Genomic DNA, 26,116 nt, shown 5'->3' with positions numbered 1-26,116 from the left:
ACAATGGGGCCAGACAGGGGTGCCCCCTCTCCCCAGTGTTGTTTGTCCTAGCTTTAGAATCCCTGTTGGCAGCAAAACGTAAAAATCCAGACATTAGAGGGGTGAAAGTGGGGAGCAAGGAGTACAAGGTGGCTGCATATGTGGATGACGTATTATTCTTTATCTCTAACCTGAGGTTAACTCTCACAATAGTACTGGAGGAACTTGGGAGATATGAGAAGCTTTCAAATTTAAAGTCAACATAGCTAAGTCAGAGATTTTAAACATCTCAATATCAAAGAGAGAACAACAGATAATACAGCCCAAATTTCCCTTGGTATGGTGTAGAGAGGAACTTGGATACCTTGGTATAAAACTGGCCACTTCATCTGCAATGTTGTACAGGATTTATTATATACCAGTGTTGATTAAGGTAAAGGATCAGTTGAATCATTTTAAACACATACCTCTCTCATTGTTGGGTAGACTAAATGCGGTGAAGATGAACATTCTCCCCAAGCTTATTTATTGATTTGAAATGGTCATAGTCCCCCTCCTCCAGACCTTTTTTAGGAAGTTAAGAGCAATGGCATGCAAAATGTGTGGGCCTATGAATGCCAAAGAATTGCCTAAACAGTTATAGCAAGGGGAGGGTGGCTGCACCTGATTTAAAAAAATATATTATCAGGCAATTTCCACTGCATGAATAGCAGATTGTATACATAATAAGCAAGGTAAAAGCTAGGTGGAAATTGAGTGTGCACAAAGTGGGGTCGAGCTTGGGAAGATGGTTTGGGTGCCACAAGTGCACCGTGACTTCTCCAACAAAACAAATACACTGACTAGGAACACATTAAGAATCTGGGATAGTTTATGCAAATTTTTTCACTGGAAATATAACGCACCTTTGAATTCTTTAATAGACACAGATTATTTTAAACTGGGGAAAGAGGATTGTTTGTATTTTGTCAGATGGGTACGAAATAGAATATGCACTTTCTTTTGAATTAACACAAATGGGGGAATATGCCACTTGATTAATGGATATATACACAGATCCAACACTTTGTGCACTCTCTCCCACAGCCTTTACGGGGAGGAGATAACATGAGACCCATGGAAAAGTTATTTGATTCGCCCGCATGTATTAAATATAGTATATCAAAAATATATAAGATCTTATTTGGGGAAATAGATTTCCCATACCCACCATACCTAGGGAAATGGGAACAGGAACTAGGACCCCTTCGGGACGATGAAGTAAGAAAGAAAGTTTTGAGACTAGCTTGTTACTCATCAGTTGGTTAAAGGACAACAGAGAAGTGTTGCTAAGCTTCTTGCTAGATAGTACCTCACCCCACAGAGGGCCCAGAGGCTCGGGGCAGAAACATCCCCAACTTGTTCGAGGGGATGTGAAGCCCCTGGGACCTTTGCACATCTGTGGAGGGAGTGCCCAAAGACACAAGTTTTTTGGGAAGGGATTATTAGGTCAATCCGCCAGATTACAGGGAACAATATTCAAATGGAACCATGTAGCTGTTTGTTCCACAAAACAGAGAAAAAAGGTGATTGTCTAGAAGAATATGCTTGTACTTCACTTATTGAATGCAACCAAAAGTTAGATAGTGGCGTTCATTAGAAGCCCTCAAGTTTGAGGGACTAGGTAATGAGGGTAGATTGGGTAAGGTCTTGAGTTTAAAAAAACAAAGGAATATGTGAAAACGAGAAACTGGACTTAAGAGGCCTGTAATGAAAGGGAGCCATGTAGTATCGGAGAGAAGGAGTAGGGAGAGAACAAGGTCAGAATGAGAGAAATGATGGAGATATTGTTTGTTTGTTTTTTTTGTTTTTTTGGGTATTAAGAATGTAAAGTTTATAAACATTGTGTGTTTGGTAATTTTATATCCATTGATAAAGAGAATAAAATATGAATATATAAAAGAGTCTTTTTGAGTTCATCCTCGCTCCTTTTCGGTGGCTCGGATATTGGCTTTCCTCCAACGGAGGGTTGAGCAGCGCCTGGCCTTGAGTACCATCAGGGGCCAGGTTTTCGCCCTTCAATGTCCATTGGCCACACATTCCTTGGTGTGTACCTTTCTCCAGGGAGTTCGACGCTTAACTCCTCCAGTACGGTCTCCATTGCCGCTGTGGGACCTCAATTTGGTGCGGTCAGTTCTTCAGAAATCTCCTTTTGAAAGTCTTCGGGAGGTAACCCTGCTTACGTTTTCCCAGAAGATAGCCTTTTTGGTGGCTATTACTTGTGTGCGCAGGGTGTCGGAGCTGGCATCGTCTTATCGTTTACCTTACCTGGTGGTTCACAGAGATAAGGTGGTTCTTCATCCCTGCCCGTCGTTCCTTCCAAAGTTGGTCTCTGATTTCGATTTGAATGAGGACATTGTGTTGCCTTCCCTATGTTCCAGGCCTAAACATCCTAAGAAAATTGCCTTGCATTCCCTGGATGTGGTTTGGGCAATCAGGGTGTACCTGGCAGCTACGGAGTCTTTTAGGAAGGCAGACTCACTCTTTGTACTCACAGATAGACCTCGAAAAAGGTTGGCTGCTTCTGCTGCTACCATTTCCAGATGGATCAGACAGACAGTGATTCAAGCCTATTCAATTTAGGGTCAGGTTCCTCTTTTCCCTGTTAATGCGCACTCTACTTGGGCGCTTAGTGCTTCCTGGGCCCTTCGTCATCAGGCGTCAGTGATGCAGGTTTGCAAGGCAGCCACCTGGTCGTCTGTGCACACTTTCACAAAGTTTTAAAAGGTGGATGTGTTGGGATCTGCGGATGCTTCTTTTGGCCTCAGGTGGGCTCCAGTTGTTTATGGTTGAGCTCCATGTTACCTGGTTGGCTACGGTTTAGCCTTGGGAATTCCTTCTTGCTGTTCCCAACCCTCATGTTTGACACTGCTTTAGGACATCCCATTGGTCAAAAAAGATAAGGAGCTGTGTCCATCAATGAACGAAAGAGAAAATGGGATTTTGACTTACCGTAAAATCCATTTCTCTGATGATCAGCACCCACTCCTCTGTGGAGCTGGCTTTCTTCTGACACTGCTTGGAACAAAACTGAGTGCCTATAGCTGAGAGCAGGAGTATCCCCCCTGGGATTGCCCCATAGGCGTAGTCCAGCTTTTTCCTGCCTAGTGTCCTACTCCTGTAGGTAAGTCAAAGGTAAGTCTTAAGATAAGTCAAAAATCAAATTTTTCTGGAAAAAAAATGTGCCTAGCTAGATATGCTTAGAATTACAAGAAATAATTATGTTTTTAAAACCTAAAAATACTTTGTCATGAAAGGAGATGTGCTTGTTTGACATGATGATGTTAATAATTTTTTTCCATTTCAATAGCTATTGCAGTTCTTAAGGACAAAGAACCTGGTTCCTTTATTGTTAGAGATAGTCATTCCTTCCGCGGAGCTTATGGATTGGCTATGAAAGTAGCTACACCACCTCCATCTGTAATGCAACTGAACAAGAAAGGTATGGAAGTGGCTTACGAGTGTATTTAAGGTGCTTTGCACATAGAAACTAGTTTACATACATATTTATGCACACAAAAAATGTCATATGACTATGAAGAATCTTCCTACCTACCTGATAAGGACAGAAATTAGAAAATCCTTCCCCACACCTGTAATATATGTTACTCATATATTTTAATGATGTCATTTTTTTTTAGTACATTTTTTACAGTTAAAAATGGTGGCTAGATACCAAAATCAAGGTGGCATCATTTTGAGAATTTAATATATTAAAGGTATATAGGGACTTGAAGGCTTGCGATATGTTTACAAGGCATGTACACATTGACTTCTATGACGGAATAAAAGCAAGTTACAAATTGATCCCAAAACGGGTAGATATTTGAACAATGATTCCATGAACAAAAGTTACATTGCCTCTTTATCCGTACTAAACGATATCTAACGATAAATAAAATTATGAGATATTGGTCAAAATGATTTTCCAACGTAGTGGTCCATGATCAAATGTTTTTGCAGTATTCAGTAAATTTTTGTCTAATATTCTTATGTCTCCCCAGCCCGAGACAGTTTCAGTAAGCTGTGCTTAGAGATCCGTATAGCTTTTTATTTTCTATTTTTCTTATGGTTTTTTTTTTCTAATTTTTCCTCACTTTATTTTATATGCATAGTAAGGAGTTTATCATTCAGTAAATTGATTTCAACCAAATATAGTGTATTCTTCACAAACAAGAAAAATTTAAGAGACTGTCCGAAACTAAAGCTGCTCACAATTTTTTAGTGCAGGAATCTAAAGAGCCCTTTTAAATTAGCAAAGCTCCAACACTGCTAGGTAGTGGGGGAGCTTTCCATCATCCTCCCAACCCTTAGCCCTCACACCTTACAGTGGGGAAAATAATTATTTGAGCCCCTGCAGATTTTGTAAGTTTGCCCTCTTACAAAGAAATTAATGGTCTATTATTTTTATCAGAGGTGTGTTTTAAATGATAGAGACAGAATATTGACCAAAAATCCAGAAAAAACACATGATACAAATGTTATAAATTGAGTTGCAGTTCAGTGAGTAAAATAAGTATTTGATCCTCTACCAACCAACAATAATTCCGGCACTCACTGACTGACAACAGTATGTGATAATGTGTGGTACACAGATCAGTCCTGTCAATTTAGGAAGGTGCTCCTAAAGACACATTTCTACAGAATCCCTTTCTTCTATTCAAACGTCACCATCATGGGCAGGAACAAGGAGCGGTCAAAGGACCTGAGGGACAAAATTGTAGACGTTCTCAAGGCTGGCATAGGCTACAAGACCATCAGCAAGAAGCTTGATGAGAAGGAGAAAACTGTTGGTTAGATTATTCACAAATGGAAGAAATACAAATTAACCATCAATCACCCTTAGTCTTGAGCTCCATGCAGGATTTTGCCTCATGGGGTAAGAAAGTTAATGAGAAAAGTGAGGGATCAGCCAAAAACTACATGGGAGGTGCTTGTGAATGATCTCAAGGCACTTGGGACCACAGTCACCAAACAAACCATTGGTAATACAATACGCCGCCATGGATTGAAATCCTGCAGCACACACAAGGTCACTCTCTCAAGAAGGCTAATGTACAGGCCCGTGTGAAGTTTGCCATTGAACATCTAAATGATTCAGAGAAGGATTAAGAGAAAGTTCTGTGGTCAGAAGTAACCAAAATTAAGCTCTTTGGCATTAACTCAACTTGCCGTGTTTAGAGGAAGAAAAATGCTGACTATGACCCTAGGAACAAGATCCCTACAGTCAAGCCTGGAGGTGGAAACACTATGCTTTGAGGCTGTTTCTCTGCTAAAGGTACAGGCCCACTTTGCCGCATTGAGGGGCCATTGGACGGGGCCATGTATTGTAAAAATCTTGGATGAGAATCTTCTTCCCTCAGCCAGAACACTGAAGATTGGCCGTGGATGGATCTTCCAGCATAACAATGACCCAAAACATACCGCCAAGGCAAAAAGGGAGTGGCTCAAGAAGAAGCACATTAGGGTCAAGGAGTGGCCTAGCCAGTCCCCAGACCTTAATCCTATAGCAAATGTATGGAGGGAGCTAAAACTTCAAGTTGTCAAGCAACAGCCAAGAAACCTTAAGAATTTAGAGAAGATCTATGCCAATTATGTTACCCGTAAGCTCTGAGATTTATGATACCTCAGACAATATTCTGGTTAAATGAGATTTCTTTGACCATGAGTGAAAGCTTCAAAACAGCAATATTAATTTTATTGGTATATAGCCTGGAAGCCTAAATTAATTCACAACAATTTTATCTCTAGTACATACAAAAATAGAAAATATTCATAGTTTAACTGAACAAATATAGAGTATGAACTCCAAATATTATGATATGAACAGCAAAACAGACAACAAATATGACACTCATGTATACATTTAAGTGCAGGAGCTACTTTCCATAGTTACCATTCCCATTAGAGTTTCATCCTAGTCTCCTGAATGCAAGAGGAATTTTTCTCCTTCCCGCCTTAACTAATATGGACCTAACTCTCACAGCCTTGCATTGGGCCATTCTGATTGGTGTAGCTGTCTACACCAGGCCTTGTGTAAATCAAGGACAATCTTTTCTATTTATTACTATCCTATCCTGCTTGTAATAAATAAATAGTGTTTAATGCCCTACATATTTAATCATGGATTGCCTATTAGGCATAATCCTGGCTTAAAATTGTACGTTTTTGTGTTTTCTTTATTTTAGTTAGTGATATGGCCAATGAGTTGGTACGCCACTTCCTAATTGAATGCGTTCAGAAAGGAGTTCGATTGAAGGGATGTCCAAATGAACCATATTTTGGTAAATATTACTTCACACTGATATAGTGTTAATATTAGAATAGCAGGGCCTTATATAGAAAATCTGTCTCGAAGAAAAAACTGAAATCAATTAATGTATATAACTGATGTCAATAGTTCACTGTTTTCACTGTAGTGCAATATGAAATATTCAAACTGTGTATATATGTGTTTATATATATATATATATATATATATATATATATATATATATATGTATGTATGTGTGTATATATATATATATATATATATATATATATATATATATAGATACACACATACACTGGAGATGTGAAAATTAGAGAACCTTCAACTTCCTAAATTTCAAGCTCACTGCAAAAAGAGCAGTTTTGTTCAGCATATTTCATGAGTTACTTATATTTAAAGCACAAAATGAAAAACTATGAGATTTGAAAAAGAACATTGATCAAAATTAGAGAACATTTTCAGATACCTCCCAGTTATTGGTGGTAATCTGGCACCTTGTGCTAATTTCTTTAAAAATCCAACAAACCCTATTTAACTGGCAGCCTAACTTTTCAGTTTTACTGACTGTGCAAGATGGTAAGCCATTCTAAAGTGACTGAAACCTCTGGCAGCAGGTTGTCCAGATGAGGGCCAAGGGTATGACCCTTTAAGCCATAGCAAGAGATGTTTGTCATTCCAAATCTGTGATTTTAATAATATTACATCTTTACAACATCACAAACTCATTCAAGTCCCTCAAGAAGGCTGGTCGTCCACGAAAGACAAATGCAAGAGAGGACAGGATAATGCAGAGAATCTCAATGGGCAATTGGTTCAACGCTATAGCTGTGATTCCTTGCCAGTTCAGCGCTGAACAACGTAAGGATCTGTCTCATCATACAGTGTCTCGCAGTTTAAGAGAATTTGAACTGAAAGCCCACTCTGCAGTGACCAGACCTCTCATTAGCAGAAAGAATCAAAAGGCTTGATTAAGCTTTGCTGAGGAGCATGTTGTGTGGACAGAGGAGAACTGGTCCAAAGTTCACTTTAGTGATGAAACCAAGTTTCATTTATTTGGGTCTGATGGGAAACATTAGATTTGTCGTCAAACTGGGGAAAGACTGAACCCAAAGTGTGTAAAGAAGTAAGTGAAAGGTAGAGGTTGAAGTGTCATGGTTTAGGGGATGTTTTCTGCAGCAGGAGTTGGGCCTCTTATACAGCTACATGGCAGTGAATGCAAATGTTTATCAGAACCTTCTTCGACAACACGCGGTTCCTTCTCTGCGTTCATCACCCAATCAGCCAGCAATTTTCATGCACGACAATTCCCCCAGTCACACAGCAAAGCAGGTAAAGCAGTTCCTTAAAGCTGACAACCTTGAAATAATGAAATGGCCAGCCCAGAGTCCTATTCTAAACTCAATAGAAAACCTCTAAAAAAAAAATCCTTGGCAAAAAATGTATGGCCAAGAAACCCACTACAGTCACTGATCTGTGGAAGAGACTTAAGGATGAGTAGAACAAAATCCCACCAGAGCACTGAGAGACTAGGGATGTCCTGTGGCTGCAGATGTGCTGAAGTCATTCAAAGAAAGCCCCCCCAATTATTGTTATAATCTTTCTCCGTGCTTCAGTCATTGCTGTTCTCTAATTTTGATAATTGTGTTTTCTACATAATAAAGGGTTTTTTGTTTTTTTGTTGAAGTGCCTTCATCATTTTGTAAAAAACTGTTCTAATAGCATGGTATAGCCACAGCAAAAATTCCATCAAATGTTGAGCAAGGAAGATTACATTTTTTTCTGAAGAATTTAGTGTTCATAAATTGTTCTTTAATTTTGATTTCCAGTGTGTGTGTACAGTTGTGCTCATAGGTTTACATACCCTGGCAGAATTTATGATTTCTTGGCCAATTTCAGGCAATATGAATGATAACACGAAAACTTTTCTTTCATTCATGGTTAGTGTTTGGCTGAAGCCATTTATTATCAGTCAACCGTGTTTACTCTTTTTAAATCATAATGACAACAGAAACTACCCAAATGACCCTGATCAAAAGTTTTACATACCCCAGTTCTTAATACCGTGTATTGCCCCATTTAACATCAATGACAGTTTGAAGTCTTTTGTGGTATTTGTGGATGAGGCTCTTTATCTTCTCAGATGGTAAAGCTGCCCATTCTTCCTGGCAAAAAGCCTCCAGTTCCTGTAAATTCTTGGGCTGTCTTGCATGAACTGCACGTTTGCGATCTCCCCAGAGTGGCTCAATGATATTGAGGTCAGGAGACTGAGATGGCCACTCCAGAACCTTCACTTTATTCTGCTGTAGCCAATGACAGGTCGACTTGGCCTTGTGTTTAGGATCATTGTCATGTTGGAATGTCCAAGTACATCCCATGCACCACTTCCGGACTGATGAATGCAAATTTTGCTCCAGCATTTTTTGATAACATACTGCATTAATCTTGCCATCAATTCTGACCAAGTTTCCTTTGCCTTTGTAGCTCACACATCCCCATAACATCAGCGATCCACCTCCGTGTTTCACCTCCGTGTTTAGGAATGGTGTGCCTTTCATCATAGGCCTTGTTGACTCCTCTCCAAATGTAGCGTTTATGGTTGTCGCCAAAAAGCTCAATTTTAGTCTCATCACTCCAAATGACTTAGTGCCAGAAGGTTTGAGGCTTGTCTCTGTGCTGTTTGGCGTATTGTAAGCAGGATACCTTGTGGCATTTGCGTAGAAATGGCTTACTTCATGCGACTCCACCATGCAGCCCATCTTTCTTCAAGTGCCTCCTTATTGTGCATCTTGAAACTGCCACATCACATGTTTTCAGAGAGTCCTGTATTTCACCTGAAGTTATTTGTGGGTTTTTCTTTACAACCCGAACAATTTTCCTGGCAGTTGTGGCTGAAATTTAAGTTGGTCTACCTGACCGTGGATTGGTTTCAACATAACCCCTCATTTCTTGATTAGAGTTTGAACACTGCTAATTGGCATTCTCAATTCCTTGGATATCTTTTTATATCCCTTTCCTGTTTTATACAGTTCAACTACCTTTTCCCGCAGATCCTTTGACAATTCTTTTGCTTTCCCCATGACTCAGAATCCAGAAACGTCATTGCAGCACTGCATAAAAGATGCAAGGGTCTGTCAGGAGTGCAGAAACTCATTGACCTTTTACACACACACACTAATTACAGGCAAATGAGTATTTTTGAGGATTAATTTTATTATTGAACAACCATGTTCTCAATGAACCCAAAAAACTCATTAATATCAAAGCTGACTATTTTTGGAAGTAGTTTTTAGTTTGTTTTTAGTTTTAGCTATTTTAGGGGGATATCTGTGTGTGCAGGTGACTATTACTGTGCATAATTATTAGGCAACTTAACAAAAATCAAATATACAGTATACCCATTTCAATTATTTATTTTTACCAGTGAAACCAATATAACATCTCAACATTCACAAATATACATTTCTGACATTCAAAAACAAATCAGTGACCAATATAGCCACCTTTCTTTGCAAGGACACTCAAAAGCCTGCCATCCATGGATTCTGTCAGTGTTTTGATCTGTTCACCATCAACATTGCGTGCAGCAGCAACCACAGCCTCCCAGACACTGTTCAGAGAGGTGTACTGTTTTCCCTCCTTGTAAATCTCACATTTGATGATGGACCACAGGTTCTCAATGGGGTTCAGATCAGGTGAACAAGGAGGCCATGTCATTAGCTTTCCTTCTTTTATACCCTTTCTTGCCAGCCACGCTGTGGAGTACTTGGACGCGTGTGATGGAGCATTGTCCTGCATGAAAATCATGTTTTTCTTGAAGGATGCAGACTTCTTCCTGTACCACTGCTTGAAGAAGGTGTCTTCCAGAAACTGGCATTAGGGCTGGGAGTTGAGCTTGACTCCATCCTCAACCCGAAAAGGCCCCACAAGCTCATCTTTGATGATACCAGCCCAAACCAGTACTCCACCTTGCTGGCGTCTGAGTCGGACTGGAGCTCTCTGCCCTTTACCAATCCAGCCACGGGCCCATCCATCTGGCCCATCAAGACTCACTCTCATTTCATCAGTCCATAAAACCTTTGAAAAATCAGTCTTGAGATATTTCTTGGCCCAGTCTTGACGTTTCAGCTTGTGTGTCTTGTTCAGTGGTGGTCGTCTTTCAGCCTTTCTTACCTTGGCCATGTCTCTGAGTATTGCACACCTTGTGCTTTTGGGCACTCCAGTGATGTTGCAGCTCTGAAATATGGCCAAACTGGTGGCAAGTGGCATCTTGGCAGCTGCACGCTTGACTTTTCTCAGTTCATGGGCTGTTATTTTGCGCCTTGGTTTTTCCACACGCTTCTTGCGACCCTGTTGACTATTGTGAATGAAATGCTTGATTGTTCGATGATCACGCTTCAGAAGCTTTGCAATTTTAAGAGTGCTGCATCCCTCTGCAAGATATCTCACTATTTTTTGACTATTCTGAGCCTGTCAAGTCCTTCTTTTGACCCATTTTGCCCAAGGAAAGGAAGTTGCCTAATAATTATGCACACCTGATATAGGGTGTTGATGTCATTAGACCACACCCCTTCTCATTACAGAGATGCACATCACCTAATATGCTTAATTGGTAGTAGGCTTTCGAGCCTATACAGCTTGGAGTAAGACAACATGCATAAAGAGGATGATGTGATCAAAATGCTAATTTGCCTAATAATTCTGCACTCCCTGTATAAGCGAACAGATCACAGGTGAGGATGGTTACCTTTAGTAGCCATTCAATCCCCTTTGTGTCAACTTTTGTGCATGTTATCTGGCCAAAATCACCAGGGTATGTAAACTTTTGATTAGGGTCATTTGGGTAGTTTCTGTTGTCATTATGATTTAAAAAGAGTAAACACAGTTGATTGATAATAAATGCTTCAGCCAAACACTAACCATGAGTGAAAGAAAAGTTATTGTGTTATCATTCATATTCTCAGAAAAATGGCCAAGAAATCATAAATTCTGCCAGGGTATGTAAACTTATGAGCACAACTGTATGTATATATAAAATATTTATATATATATATATATATATATGTATGTGTGTATGTATGTATGTGTGTGTTTGTGTGTATATATATATATATATATATATATATATATATATATATATATATATATATACAGTGCCTTGCGAAAGTATTCGGCCCCTTGAACTTTGCGACCTTTTGCCACATTTCAGGCATCAAACATAAAGATATAAAACTGTAATTTTTTGTGAAGAATCAACAAGTGGGACACAATCATGAAGTGGAACGAAATTTATTGGATATTTCAAACTTTTTTTAACAAATAAAAAACTGAAAAATTGGGCGTGCAAAATTATTCAGCCCCTTTACTTTCAGTGCAGCAAACTCTCTCCAGAAGTTCAGTGAGGATCTCTGAATGATCCAATGTTGACCTAAATGACTAATGATGATAAATAGAATCCACCTGTGTGTAATCAAGTCTCCGTATAAATGCACCTGCACTGTGATAGCCTCAGAGGTCCGTTTAAAGCGCAGAGAGCAACATGGAGAACAAGGAACACACCAGGCAGGTCCGAGATACTGTTGTGGAGAAGTTTAAAGCCGGATTTGGATACAAAAAGATTTCCCAAGCTTTAAACATCCCAAGGAGCACTGTGCAAGCGATAATATTGAAATGGAGGGATTATCAGACCACTGCAAATCTACGAAGACCTGGCCGTCCCTCTAAACTTTCAGCTCATACAAGGAGAAGACTGATCAGAGATGCAGCCAAGAGGCCCATGATCACTCTGGATGAACTGCAGAGATCTACAGCTGAGATGGGAGACTCTGTCAATAGGACAACAATCAGTCGTATACTGCACAAATCTGGCCTTTATGGAAGAGTGGCAAGAAGAAAGCCATTTCTTAAAGATATCCATAAAAAGTGTCGTTTAAAGTTTGCCACAAGTCACCTGGGAGACACACCAAACATGTGGAAGAAGGTGCTCTGGTCAGATGAAACCAAAATCGAACTTTTTGGCAACAATGCAAAACGTTATGTTTGGCGTAAAAGCAATACAGCTCATCACCCTGAACACACCATCCCCACTGTCAAACATGGTGGTGGCAGCATCATGGTTTGGGCCTGCTTCTCTTCAGCAGGGACAGGGAAGATTGTTAAAATTGATGGGAAGATGGATGGAGCCAAATACAGGACCATTCTGGAAGAAAACCTGATGGAATCTGCAAAAGACCTGAGACTGGGATGGAGATTTGTCTTCCAACAAGACAATGATCCAAAACATAAAGCAAAATCTATAATGGAATGGTTCACAAATAAACATATCCATGTGTTAGAATGGCCAAGTCAAAGTCCAGACCTGAATCCAATCGAGAATCTGTGGAAAGAACTGAAAACTGCTGTTCACAAACGCTCTTCATCCAACCTCACTGAGCTCGAGCTGTTTTGCAAGGAGGAATGGGCAAAAATTTCAGTCTCTCGATGTGCAAAACTGATAGAGACATACCCCAAGCGACTTACAGCTGTAATCGCAGCAAAAGGTGGCGCTACAAAGTATTAACTTAAAGGGGCTGAATAATTTTGCACGCCCAATTTTTCAGTTTTTTATTTGTTATAAAAGTTTGAAATATCCAATAAATTTCGTATCACTTCATGATTGTGTCCCACTTGTTGATTCTTCACAAAAAATTACTGTTTTATATCTTTGTTTGAAGCCTAAAATGTGGCAAAAGTTTGAAAAGTTCAAGGGGGCCGAATACTTTTGCAAGGCACTGTATATATTTACAAGTAAATTAATTTGTTTTATTGAAATAAATCCACTTTGTTTAACCACTTGCCTACTGGGCACGTTCACTCCCTTCCAGCCCATGCCAATTTTTAGCTTTCAGCACTGTCACACTTTGAATAACAATTGTGCGGTCATGCAACACTGTACCCTAATGACATATTTATCATTTTTTTTCACACAAATAGAGCTTTCTTATGGTGGTATTTAATAACTGCTGTTTTTTTATATTTTACTGTCAGTAAATTTTGTAAATAAGGAATTTTTCTCCTTCACTGATGTGTGCTGATGAGATGGCACCGATAGGCTGCACTGATGGGGTGGCACTTATGGGCACTGATGGTGTGGTGCTTATGGGCACTGATGAGGCTGCACTGAAGGGCACTAATTAGGTGGCAATGATGAGGAGGCGCTACTATGCTGCACTGATGAGCACTGATAGTTGGCACTTGTGGGTGGGATTGATGGGCAGCACTGATTGGGGTCACTGAAGGGCACTGATTGATATCACTGATGTGCACTGATTGGTGATGGTCACTGCTGGAGCTTTATTGTAATCAGAGCACTGATTATCAGTGCCTTGCTTCTTTAACCGCTTGCCGACCGCCGCAAGTAGATTTACTGCGGCGGTCAGCCCCTGCCAGGCAGAGTGACGTTAATTAACGTCACTAGCCTGGGAGGGTCTGGGGAGCGAGCGAGCGCGCGCCCGCGGAGGCGCGCTCCCGCGTGGTCACGGACCCCCCCGCGCGTGTGACCAGCGGACCCGATGTCCGCCGGTCACTTGGCGATCGTCGGGGGAGAGGGAGAATGTCAGGCAGCTTGTGTAAACAAGCCACCTGTCATTCTCCTCGGTGTAAAGACACTGATCACACGGATCTACTATGTAGATCCGTTGATCAGTGTCCTTACAGCTCAAGCCACAGCCAATCACAGTAGAAAGCACGCCCCTAGGGACACACACAGCCCCTCCCTCCCAAATAAAGTTAACCCCTTCACTACCAGTGTATTTTTACAGTAACAGTGCATATGTATAGCACTGATTACTGTAGAAATGTCACTGGTAACCCCAAAAGTGTCAAAAATGTCAGTCAAGGGTCCAATCTGTCCGCCGCAATGTCGCAGTACCGCAAAAAAAATCGCAGATCGCCGCCATTACGCGTTTAAAAAAAAACAACAAAAATGACAAAAATCTTTCCCTTTGTTAGTAAACGCGATATCTTTTGCGCAAACCAATAAAAATACGCTTTTTGCGATTTTTTTTACCAAACATAGGTAGGATAAAACAAATTGGCCGAAAATGTTAAAAAATTTTGATTTTTACATTTTTTTGGGGGGGAATTTCATATAAAAAATGTGAAAAATATTGCTATTTTTGCAAAATAGTCGCTCTTTTTTTGTTTATAGCGCGTGATCAAAAAATCGCACAGGTGATCAAATACCACCAAAAGAAAGCTCTGTTTGTGGGAAAAAAAGGACGTCAAATTCGTTTAGGTACAGCGTCGCACGACCGCGCAATTGTCCGTTAAAGTCACGCAGTGCCGAATCGCAAAATACCCCCTGGTCTTTTAGCAGGAAAATCCTCCGGGGCTTAAGTGGTTAACAGTGAAGCAAACACACATTTATATATTGGATCTGCCTAGGATAGAGCTTTTACAGGTGTTTAGCAGTTTCAGAGCAGTGGGCTACTAGACTTTTCCCTCCAGGCTTCATTGGCCGAGGGACAACAATCATCTGATTGCTAGGGTCCAGCTCCTGAACAAAATATATGAAAACTGTGGCCAGGTTTTCGAGTTTCTATGTTTAATTTTAGGTTCAGGCTTTTTTGTAAACTCCATACTTGAGAATGATGCATCAGGAACTGCATCATTTTTGTGTGGGTGCTGCAGCAAAAAATTTACAATGGCTAAATTACCTGTCACAAACCTTGAAAATTCAGATTAGGAATGGTACATTTAGTGAACATTTTATGTTACTATGACTGATGGATCAGAGATAAAAGTAGCCAATAGGTCCAAAACACAAATTGTTCTTAAACACAAAAGAGACCACTCTTTTTAAGTGAACCCACCTGAAGACCGGATACAAGATAATGTCACTCTACTTAAAGAGGAAGTAAACCCTCCTCAGGAAGTTGTACCTATAGGTAAGCCTATGATAAGGCTTACCTATAGGTACTGTAAATATCTCCTAAACTTACACCGTTTAGGAGATATTTACCTTTAATGCAGCCAGTGACGTCACTGGCGCATGCGCTCTGAAGGAACGGCTGACCGTGCCGTTCCTTCAGAGCCCCGTGCCGTGACCGTCGGCTCCCGTGCGCGTGCGCGGGAGTGACGTCACCGCGGCTCCGGCCAATCAGATGACCGGATGCCGCGATCCCGGAAGACGGGCGACATGTCATGTCGCCCGTCATACAGGTAAGAGAGCGGCACGGCGGGGGCTCGTTCTAAGGTAAGTATTTCATAATGAGCTAGTATGCGAAGCATACTAGCTCATTATGTCTTTCTCTTGCAGGTTGTAAAAAAAAAAAAAATTTTTTAAATGAGTTTACAACCTCTTTAAAACCGTTATTGATATATCAACAAGTATAGCTTATATCAGTAATAAGAGCCATGCAAACCCTCTTTCTTGTGAAACCAGTTGGCATGATCACACAGGACAGTTGGTCATAGACACTTGGATTGCTTTTATTCAGCTTCTGATCACAGGGAATCCATCTAATTGCAGTTTGTGTCAGAAAATTCTACAGAATAAAGCTGGGATATTTGTTTGTGGTTTAAATCTTAAGAGGAGTTGTGTTATGCAACACAGAAATTAATCTACAACAGATTGGCTCAAATGATATGGCAGGCCATCAGACTGCCCAAAAATACACATGGCATTGATGTTTTTTTTTTTTCTTTCAAAATTTTTCAAACGTAATTTATTCAGTGTCACCAATTTAGCAATTGCCACCAGTGCCAGATAATTATTGGGGTGAAGGGGACAATTGCCCTGGGCCCCCTGCATGAGGATGCCCCAAACTTCCTTTATAAAAAAAATTATTAATTATAAAATTAGTTTTATTATTAAAATTAACAAAGTGCAGGAAGAAAGACGTTATGTAAATATTTTCTAAATCCTCTACACAGTACTTTGCGCTCCTGGAAGTGGATAAACACTAAAATCAATATTTTTATGGGCAGCTGCTGCTTAATTCAAACCAATGTAATCCATATAAAGAGCAAATATCAAAAACACCCTAGCAGTACATAACCTAGTTTGTTGCTTCAACTACCTATCAGCTAGCTGACGCATCCAAGCCACTAATGTGAGCAGTGGCGGTCAGGAGCTGGATTAGGGATGGTAGCAGTTCTGCTGATGCACTAATCTGGGGCTTCGCTTTCATCAGTGGCAGAAACACAGTGGATGCAACATGCTAGGGTGTATGTCAGCTTAACTTGAGAATCAACCCAATGAAAATAGCTTTTCAGAGGTCTAGCCATTACTGTGATTGGAGTACTAAGTTTGTTTGCCCATCAGTAATGAGAGGCAACTACTAGCAGTGAGTGAGGTGGCATGAGGGGAGTTACCTATTACACAAATAGTGATTTAAAGTAGACTACAAGCAATATTTTATTACTTTTTATTAATGCTGAATAAAAAATTATTGCTTTTTATCTGTATACTGTACACTTCTGTGACTGGGAGGTGGTAGCTCTTTTTAAATTCCAAACTAGGTTAAGCGCTGCTAGGATGATTTTTGATACTCGCTCTTTTTGTAAATATTGTAGTGTGATGTATGACTTTCTAGTTCCAATCCCCTGTGTAATGTGTATTCATACAGTCAATAAAATTGAGAAAAAGATGTCTTCTTCAGAACCAAACATTTTTTTTAGAATAAATGTGGTTTATCATTCATTTTAGTTCACTTTTTCATTTGCCATGTAATTTATTTCTATTTTAAGGGGCCCCCAAACCTGAAGTGCCCAAAGCACCTCAAGGTCTAAATCTGGCACTGATTACCACAGCTGTTTTATCTAAAGACGTTTCTGAAAACATGTAATGGGCAACAAAAATAATTAGGGGAATGGAGGACAGCAGCTATGAGGAAAGACTACAAGCACTGAACCTATTCTCTCTGGAGAAGAGAAGATTGAGGGGGGATATGATATCAATGTACAAATACTGTACTGGCGACCCGAGCATAAGGAACAAACTATTCAGAGAGAGGAGATACAATAAGACACGTGGCCACTCACTAAAACTTGAGGAAACGCGGTTTAACCTTAAAGTGCGTAAGGGGTTCTTCACTGTAAGAGCGGTAAGGATGTGGAATTCTCTTCCACAAGCAGTCGTATCAGCAGGGAGCATTGATAGTTTCAAAAAAACTATTAGATGGACACCTTAAAGACCACAACATACAGGGGTATACAATGTACGGTTAATAGCAAACACACACACACACATCATAGGTTGAACTGGATGGACTGATGTCTTTTTTCAACCTCACTAACTATGTAACTATGTAATTTTGTAGATAATTCAGAACTGGATTCAAGAAACACTGGTCCACTGGAAAGGGTCAAAATACTTCATACCTTTTTAGATTTAATAGGCAGTTATGAAAGATAAATTGTGCAGGCTTTTGTAAATAAGTGCAGGTAAGGGAAGCATACAGTGCATCAGGAAAGTATTCACAGCGCTGCACTTTTTCCACATTTTGTTATGTTACAGCCTTATTCCAAAATTAATTAAATTCATAAATTTTCTCAAAATTCTACAAACGATAACCCACAATGACAACATGAAAGAAGTTTGTTTGAAATCTTTGCAAACTTATTAAAAATATAAAACAAAACAAAATCGCATGTACATAAGCATTTACAGCCTTTGCTCAATACTTTGTTGAAGCACCTTTGGCACCAATTACAGCCTCGAGTCTTTTTGAGTATGATGCTACAAGCTTGGCACACCTATTTTTGGGCAGTTTCTCCCATTCTTCTTTGCAGGACCTCTCAAGCTCCATCAGGTTGGATGGGGAGCATCGGTGCACAGCCATTTTCAGGTCTCTCCAGAGATGTTCAATTGGGTTCAAGTCTGGGCTCTTGCTGGGCTACTCAAGGACATTCACAGAGTTGTCCGCTAGTCACTCCTTTGTTATCTTGGCTGTGTGCTTAGGGTCTTGTCCTGTTGGACGATGAACCGTGCTTAATGCTTTTTCTCCTCAGTCTTTACACAGGAAAAGGAGGGGTACACTGACCATGACTGTATGGTTAGCAGTAATTCACAGGACTTGCCGCTATGGCTAACAGAGGGTGAAATCAGGGAAAGGCTGGATAAAATTAACACAAATAAATCACCAGGCCCGGATGGCATACATCTGGGAGTACTCAAAGAACTTAATAAAACTATATCTAGACCACTGCTCCTGATCTTTGCTAACAGTATTATGACAGGAAATGTACCAGGGGATTGGAGGAAAGCTAACGTGATACCGATATTCAAAAAAGGGCAGAGGCATGTCCCAGGAAATTATAGGCTGGTCAGCCTGACATTGATTAGTATGTAAACTTCTGGAGGGGATGATAAGGGACTATATCGTAGAGTTTGCTAAAGACAACAACATCATCAGCAGTAATCAGCACAGGTTTACAACGGGGCGTTCTTATCAAACCAATCTGTTAACATTCTACGAGGAGGTGAGCTGTGAGCTAGACAGGGGGAGACCAGTGGATGTGGTGTACCTGGATTTCGGTAAGGCGTTTGATACAGTTCCCCACTAGCGCTTAATTTATAAAACAAGGTCAGCAGGCATCGACCACAAGGTTTGCTCTTGGATACAGAACTGGCTAAGAGGGTGTGTCCAAAGGGTGGTAATAAATAGCGCAAACTCAGACTGGTCTGTGGTGGTAAGTGGGGTCCCCCAAGGCTCAGTCCTGGGACCAACCCTGTTCAATTTATTCATAAACAGCATTGAGGACGGGATCAGTAGATCTATATCAGTTTTTGCAGATGACACAAAATTGGGCAAGGCAATAACTGCACAGCATGAGGCAGATATCTTACAGAATGACCTGAACAAAATGGCAGAGTGGGCAACGACTTGGCAAATGGAGAAGTGTAAGGTTTTGCACCTGGGGACTAAAAACATAAAAGCACAATACACTTTAGGGGGGGAACCTTTGGGGGAATCAAAAATGGAGAAAGATCTTGGAGTCTTGGTAGAGGATAGACTAGGTAATAGCATGCAATGTCAAGCGGCAGCTGCCAAAGCTGGCAGAATATTAGCATGCATAAAGAAGGGGATGTATTCCAGAGATAAAACTATAATCCTACCACTTTATAAAACTCTGGTCCAACCGCATCTGGAGTATTCTGTCCAGTTCTGGTCGCCAGTCCTCAGGAGGGATGTGTTTTGGAGCTGGAGAGAGTCCAGAGAAGGGTAACTAAACTAATTAGGGGATTGGAGGACCTTAAATATGAAGAGCGTCTACAATCGCTTAATTTATTCTCCCTTGAGAAGAGACGCCTGAGAGGGGACATGATAGCAATTTACAAATACCTCAATGATGATCTCAGCATAGAAAAAAGCTATTCAGTCGCAAGGATTGTATGAGGACGCGAGGACATACAATGCGATTAGATGAGAAGCATTTTAACCTCAGGCAACGCAGGGGGTTCTTTACTGTTAGGGCTACAAGATTGTGGAATTCTCTACCACAAGAGGTGGTTTCTGCGGGTAGTATGGTGGCTTTCAAAAGACTCTTGGACATACATCTCAAGGATATGAACATAAGGGGGTATGAGAGATGATTACGGTCACACACACCTACACAGGTTGAACTGGATGGACTATTGTCTTTATTCTACCTCAACTACTATGTAACTATGTAACCTTCACCCCAGTCTGAGGTGTAGAGCACTCTTGAGCAGGTTTTCTATCAAGCATGTCTCTGTACGTTGCTGCATTCATCTTTCCCTCGATTCTGACTAGTCTCCCAGTTCCTGCCACTGAAAAACATTCCCACAGCATGATGCTGCCACCACCATGCTTCACTGTAGGGATGGTATTGGCCAGGTGATGAGCGGTGCCTGGTTTCCTCCAGACATGATGCTTGCCATTCAGGCCAATGAGTTCAATCTTTGTTTTATTAGACCAGAGAATTTTGTTTCTCATGGTCTGAGCGTTCTTCAGGTGCCTTTTGGCAAACTCCAGGCGGGCTGTCATGTGCCTTTTACTGAGGAGTGTCTTCCGTCTGGCCACTCTACCATACAGGCCTGATTAGTGGGGTGCTGCAGAAATGGTTGTTCTTCTGGAAGGTTCTCCTCTCTCCACAGAGAAACGCTGGAGCTCTGTCAGAGTGACCATCGGGTTCTTGGCCACCTCCCTGACTAAGGCTCTTCTCCCCCAATCACTCAGTTTGCCGGGTGGCCCACTCATTGGGACCTTCAATGCTGAAAAAACTGTCAGTACTCTTCCCCAGATCTGTGCCTCAATAAAATCCTGTCTCGGAGGTCTACAAACAATTCCTTGGACTTCATGGCTTGGTTTGTGCTCGGACATGCACTGTTAACTGTGGGACCTTATATAGACAGGTGTGTGCCTTTCCAAATCATGCCCAATCAACTGAATTTACCACAGGTGTACTTCAATCAAGTTGTAGAAACATCTCAAGGATGATCAGTGGAAACAGGATGCACCTGAGCCTAATTGTGAGTGGCATGGCAAAGGCTGTGAATACTTATGTACGTGTGATTTTTTTTTTTTTTTGTTTAATAAATTTGCAAAGATTTCAAACAAACTTCTTTCATGTTGTCATTATGGGGTATTGTTTGTAGAATTTTGAGGAAAATAATTAATTTAATCTATTTTGAAATAAGGCTGTAACATAAAATGTGGAAAAAGTGAAACGCTGTCAATATGTTCCAGATGCCCTGTACTGTTGGTTAAAGCTCCACCTCTCAACCTTATTACCAATTACCTATATAAATATTTCCCCAGCCATGGATACCATCATTGGAACTATAAAGAGCATCAGCAGTAAATTCACGAAAGGATAAGGTATGCTGCCATTAGATGCACCAAGAAAATTAAAAATTATGCAATGGTGAGTATAACGTTTCCTGATGCATCACGGCAGCATACCGTTTTGGATTTGTGCCTAGCAAAATAGTCTTAGCTGAGACCCTGGGAAAAAGTTCACAAAACCATACACTGAGTTGAGTGTGCCCGAATCTCTTCTTGGAGCCATGAGCTTCCTGAATTAGTTTGTATAAAAATTTCAGAAGTTTCTTTATACAGAGTAGGAATAGATGGTGGCCGATATGCACTTTCCCCGATATATCGGTATCGGCCCTGGAATGGGCTGATATTGCCGATATTTTTGTGACGTCATTCTGCCTTCTTAGGCTGCCTCTCTCGCCTTGGAAAGCCTCGTCTGGAGTCGGGACTAGTCTTGCGGGAGTGTATCACAGCCTTACACCCACCCACAGCAGCCTGGTGCCAGCCAGCCACTCACATCCACAGGCCCTGTACCAGCCAGCCACCCACAGGCCCTGTACCAGCGAGCCAGCCAGCCACCCACAGGCTCTGAACCTGCTAGCCACAGGCACTGTGCCTGCCAGCCAGCCACCCACAGGCCCTGTACCAGCCAACCACCCACAGCCCCTGTGCCAGCCAGCCACCCACCCAGCACAGGGTGCCAGCTAGCCACCAACCACATAGTGCCAGACAGCCAGCCACCCACAGGCCCTGTACCAGCCAGCCACCCACAGGCCCTCTACCAGCCAGCCACCCACAGCTCCTGTGCCAGCCACCCACCACAGGGTGCCAGCCAGCCAGCCACCTACCACAGGGTGCCAGCCATCCACCACAGGATGCCAGCCACACCCACCCACTACAGGGTGCCAGCAAGACAATTTGTTGTTGTTCCACCTGTTTTTGGTGGGTTCTGGTTGATCAGCTTCTCACTTGGTACAGAACTCAGTGCTCCCTTCTGTACAGAGCCTTTTCCCTCTAGTGGTAACCCTTTATCTGTGTCTTGTGTATCAGGTTGATTTCTTTTTGTCCTCCCTTTGGTTTTTTGACAGGTTCCCCTATCAGGTAGAGGGGGGTTCAGCCTCCTTCAGGCAGCTCTTGGGCTACAGGAAGCCCCCTGTTCTGTGTTTTTGGGCCTGGTACTAGTTGTTACTTTGTTGCCCACCTCTTAGTTGAATTGGTTTTGGGACATACCTACAGTATCTGAATGTGTGTCCCTTAGTGGATGAGCAAAAAAAGAAGATATTTGTGTACTCGTCATAAAATCCTTTTCTTGGAGTCCAATGAGGAACACAGCTCTGTGTTTTATGATCTTGCTTTTGGTGCTGCTTGCTACTGAGGCATGTTGGGTAGAAGAGGGGTTATCTTAAGCTTGCTTACACTATTTTTATTTGGCAGTGTTCAATCCTCCTGTAGGCAGCAGTATATCCGAACAGTATTTGAACTCCTGTGTCTCGTTTGGACGACAATAAAAGCATGTTATGTTGAGTACATCAATACTATTTTTTCCAAGAAACCAAAGTTTTAAAACAATGTAAAAAAGCAACTCTAGTCTAAGAGTTTAAAAAGTATCAACACAAAAATGCTTAATTGCTTACAAAGTCAAACCAGTGAAAATTATGTTTAGTTATTTGAGGTTGTTTTTCATACATACATGCTAGCAATTGATAGGAGAAATTTTGTTTCTCTGCTTTATTTACTTAAACTTATGATCCAAAGATTCCTCTGCATGAATTCTCATTCCACCATCTACCTGCCTATACAATCTAAATAATTGCTTGTATAGGCTGATAGATGGAGGAATCTGAATCTATACAGTCTAAAACATTGTTAGGTTGGTTGCCTAGAGCAAGAAGAACCATAATTCATAACAATATCAATGAAATAAGAATGTCCATTTTTGTTTTTTTATTAGATGGAAATTGTATGGATATACAAGTTTGAGGAAAACCCATATTACTGTTTGAATGTTAACCAGTTTTGCTTTGTTTTTAAATATTTATCTATTGGTTTTTTTTTCTGGACTTAGGGAGTTTGACAGCTTTGATTTACCAACATTCCATTACACCTCTGGCATTGCCTTGTAAATTACTCATCCCAGACAAAGGTATGCGTTTTAAATCTACTTTTACAGCACATTTTTGTTTTCTTTTTATGTTGTAATCTTTCTCAAGTTTTGACCACATAAAATGTTCCATGTAAAGAATACCAGATTTTATGGGAATTTCTGTAAAAAAAAACAAAGGTATATCTACCTAAACTTAAAGTGGTTCTAAAGGCAGAAGGCTTTTTCTAACTTATCGCATTATATGCATCAAGATAAAAAACCTTCTGTGTGAAGCAGCCCCCCTAATACTTCTCTGAGCCCTCCTGATTGGCTGAGACACAGCAGCAGGTGCCTATGGCTCCCGCTGCTGTCAAACAAAGTCAAGAAGCCGATGAGGAGAAAGGATGCGGGGCCGAGCCGCAGCTCAGTTTCTGAATGGACACACGGAGAAGCTACTCTGGTGTCCCCTTAGCAAGCTGCTTTCTGTGGGAGCACTCAGCAGGAGGGAGGGGCCAGGTGCGCCAGCGAGGGACCCGAGGAGAATCTAGGCTGCTCTGTTTGCTTTTTTAGACCTGGTGATGTTTCAATGGTTGTCAGATGAGGAGAGAGACGCTTTTTTCCGCCCTATTATCCCTGAAGAGGTTCTAGTGGCCATATGTTCTTTTCCGGTGGGGACAGCTCTGGCCCATTGAGTTTTACAAGGTGCATTACAAGCTGCCAAACGATCCAAAGCAGTGTTCCTCTCATAGGCCCAAAGCCTTACTCAATAATCTGAAAATCCTGACCAAATGAATTACCCTACAACACCTGCTACCTTCCATTATTGACTCAGACCAGACGGGCTTCATGGCCCATCGAGTGACCGATAATAATTTGCGCAGGCTCTTTACTAATATACACGCCCAACACCTAAACATAGGTTCCAGAATTGTGGCCTCCTTTGACATGGAGAAGGTCTTCGAAACTGTTGAGTGGCCCTTCTTATCGGAAGTTCTCAGACAGATGAGATTTCTACTGGTGTTTTTTTCCTGGTTACAGATACTCTACAAAAATCCTACTTTGTCTGTTATGTTGGGTAGATGGCTGTCAGCTCCCTTTCAATTGTGCAGGGGTACTCGGCAGGGCTACCCACTTTCTCCAGCACTTTTTCCATAGCAATTGAACCAGTAGCGGACGCCCTTTGAACCTCCCCTCATATCAAGGGACTTTGGATTGGCTGGCTGGAGGAGAAGGTAGCCCTGTATGCAGACAACTTATGGTTCTTCTTGAATGATGCTGGCCCATCACTCACTGAATGCTTATTCTGTGGTTACAGGCCTTAGGGAGAACTAGGCTAAATCCTTATTGTTTCCCAAAGATCTGGGGGCACTTCACTACAGCTCTTCCTGACATGCAGTTACAATGGGTGAAAGAATTTAAATTATTGGGAGTGGTCATATCTCGCCAGGCTTCTGATTTTTTATCACTTAACTTGGCTCCAGTGTTGCAGGAAGTTAGGGCAAAACTGAGAGCATGCCCTTGTCACTGGTAGCCCCTATCAATTTAATGTAAATTAAAATTCTCCTGAAACTCACGTATTTATTCTGAAATTCTCTACAGTGGCTGCCCAAGTCCTTTTTTACACTTCTGCATGGTATCTTCTCCTCCTTCCTATGGGGGACTCAGTCTCATAGGTATAAACTATCCACTGTTATGCGTCCCACATCTCCAGTAGGATTAGCCTTTCCGGACTGCCATAAATACTACCTGGCAACGCAATTGGTTATGGCTGCATAGTGGCTAAACCCAGATAAAAAAAAAACTCTGCAATGTTAGAGGCCTTGGTAGTCCATTTCATTGAGGCTCTCTAGTTTCTGCTATTTCAAGGACCTAAAGCCCTGCATACTTTAACTTCCTCTATTAATACCAATATTAGGGCCTGGAAGGCTGGTCTAACATGTAAACAATATCCCAAGCTAGCCCTATAAACAAATACCCCCCTGTGGTGTAACCCCTTACTTACCTCCCTTCAGTTCCATCACAAACCGGGAGACCTGGGCTAGGCATAAAACAAAAATTATCTCCCCGGATAGTACGACAGGGCTCTTTACTCTCCCTACCACAACTCTCATCAGAGTTTAATGTCCCCACTAATCACTTCTTCCGCCACATGCAGCCCTCGCTTTCTGTGATCAATTTCCCCAGGATACACATCAAACTATAGAGTCTGCCTTAGAACAGGTACTGAGGACTGGTTGTACTGACAAACCTACATTATTCTTGTATGCCCACCTTCTCTCTGTGATCCTGCCTATCATGGAGAGGCTCTGGGCCCAGTGGATGCAGGGCATTCCAGAATTTATACAGTTTAAAATTGCTCATAGAGCCTACTACACCCCTTGCAGACTGCACAAAATGAGTCCCTCGCACCCACAGGAATGTTGGAGGTGTGGACACTCTCCTGGGGACTTTCCCCACATTTCCTGGACCTCTCCCGCTATCACCAGGTTTTGGAAAGAGGTACTGGATATGGTTGCCACTATCACATCTATTTCCCTGAGTCCTAACATGGGAATTTGCCTATTGGGGCTGTTGGAGAATGTTGCCTCCACGGTTGCTAGGAGAACTCAGGTCAGCTTGCTCCTCTTTTATGCAAGAAAGGCTATTTCATTGTGCTGGAAACAATTAGTAAATAACAGCTTACCACAATACAAGGACACCTACTTTAATGGAGGTTGCCCCAAAACGTGGAGACATCCATAAAATTAATTCTAATCTCCATAGAGATTAGCTCTTGCTAACCTCATCATGTATGTATCTAATGGCTTCTAACCTGCGGCTCCTACGAGGGCTCCCCTTTTTATTGTCTGTTCAATGTGTTGTTTGTACACTATAAATGCTTTAATAAAAAGATTTTTAAAAAAAAAGTCTGAAAGGGGGAGGATACAGGACCAGTCACCCTGCACAAGGAGAGAGTGCAGCAGTGACCGGTCTTTATTA

The 26,116-nt window shown here is 41.4% G+C and overlaps 1 protein-coding gene across 1 annotated transcript in view; it reads left to right on the top strand.

Moving 5' to 3' along the window:
• The window catches only part of TNS3 (tensin 3), a 504,601-nt gene that overhangs the window by 434,300 nt on the left and 44,185 nt on the right, over positions 1-26,116 (top strand). The window contains exons 18-20 of the mRNA XM_082257842.1: positions 3,329-3,460; positions 6,207-6,302; positions 23,120-23,197. Of these exons, the coding sequence (XP_082113968.1) occupies positions 3,329-3,460; positions 6,207-6,302; positions 23,120-23,197 (306 nt within the window). The remainder of the gene's footprint in view (positions 1-3,328; positions 3,461-6,206; positions 6,303-23,119; positions 23,198-26,116) is intronic.

This window comes from Pelophylax lessonae, assembly GCF_965119305.1.
Source record: "Pelophylax lessonae genome assembly, chromosome: 5".
Lineage (NCBI taxonomy): Eukaryota > Metazoa > Chordata > Amphibia > Anura > Ranidae > Pelophylax > Pelophylax lessonae.
This window is presented reverse-complemented; position numbering and strand designations above follow the sequence as displayed.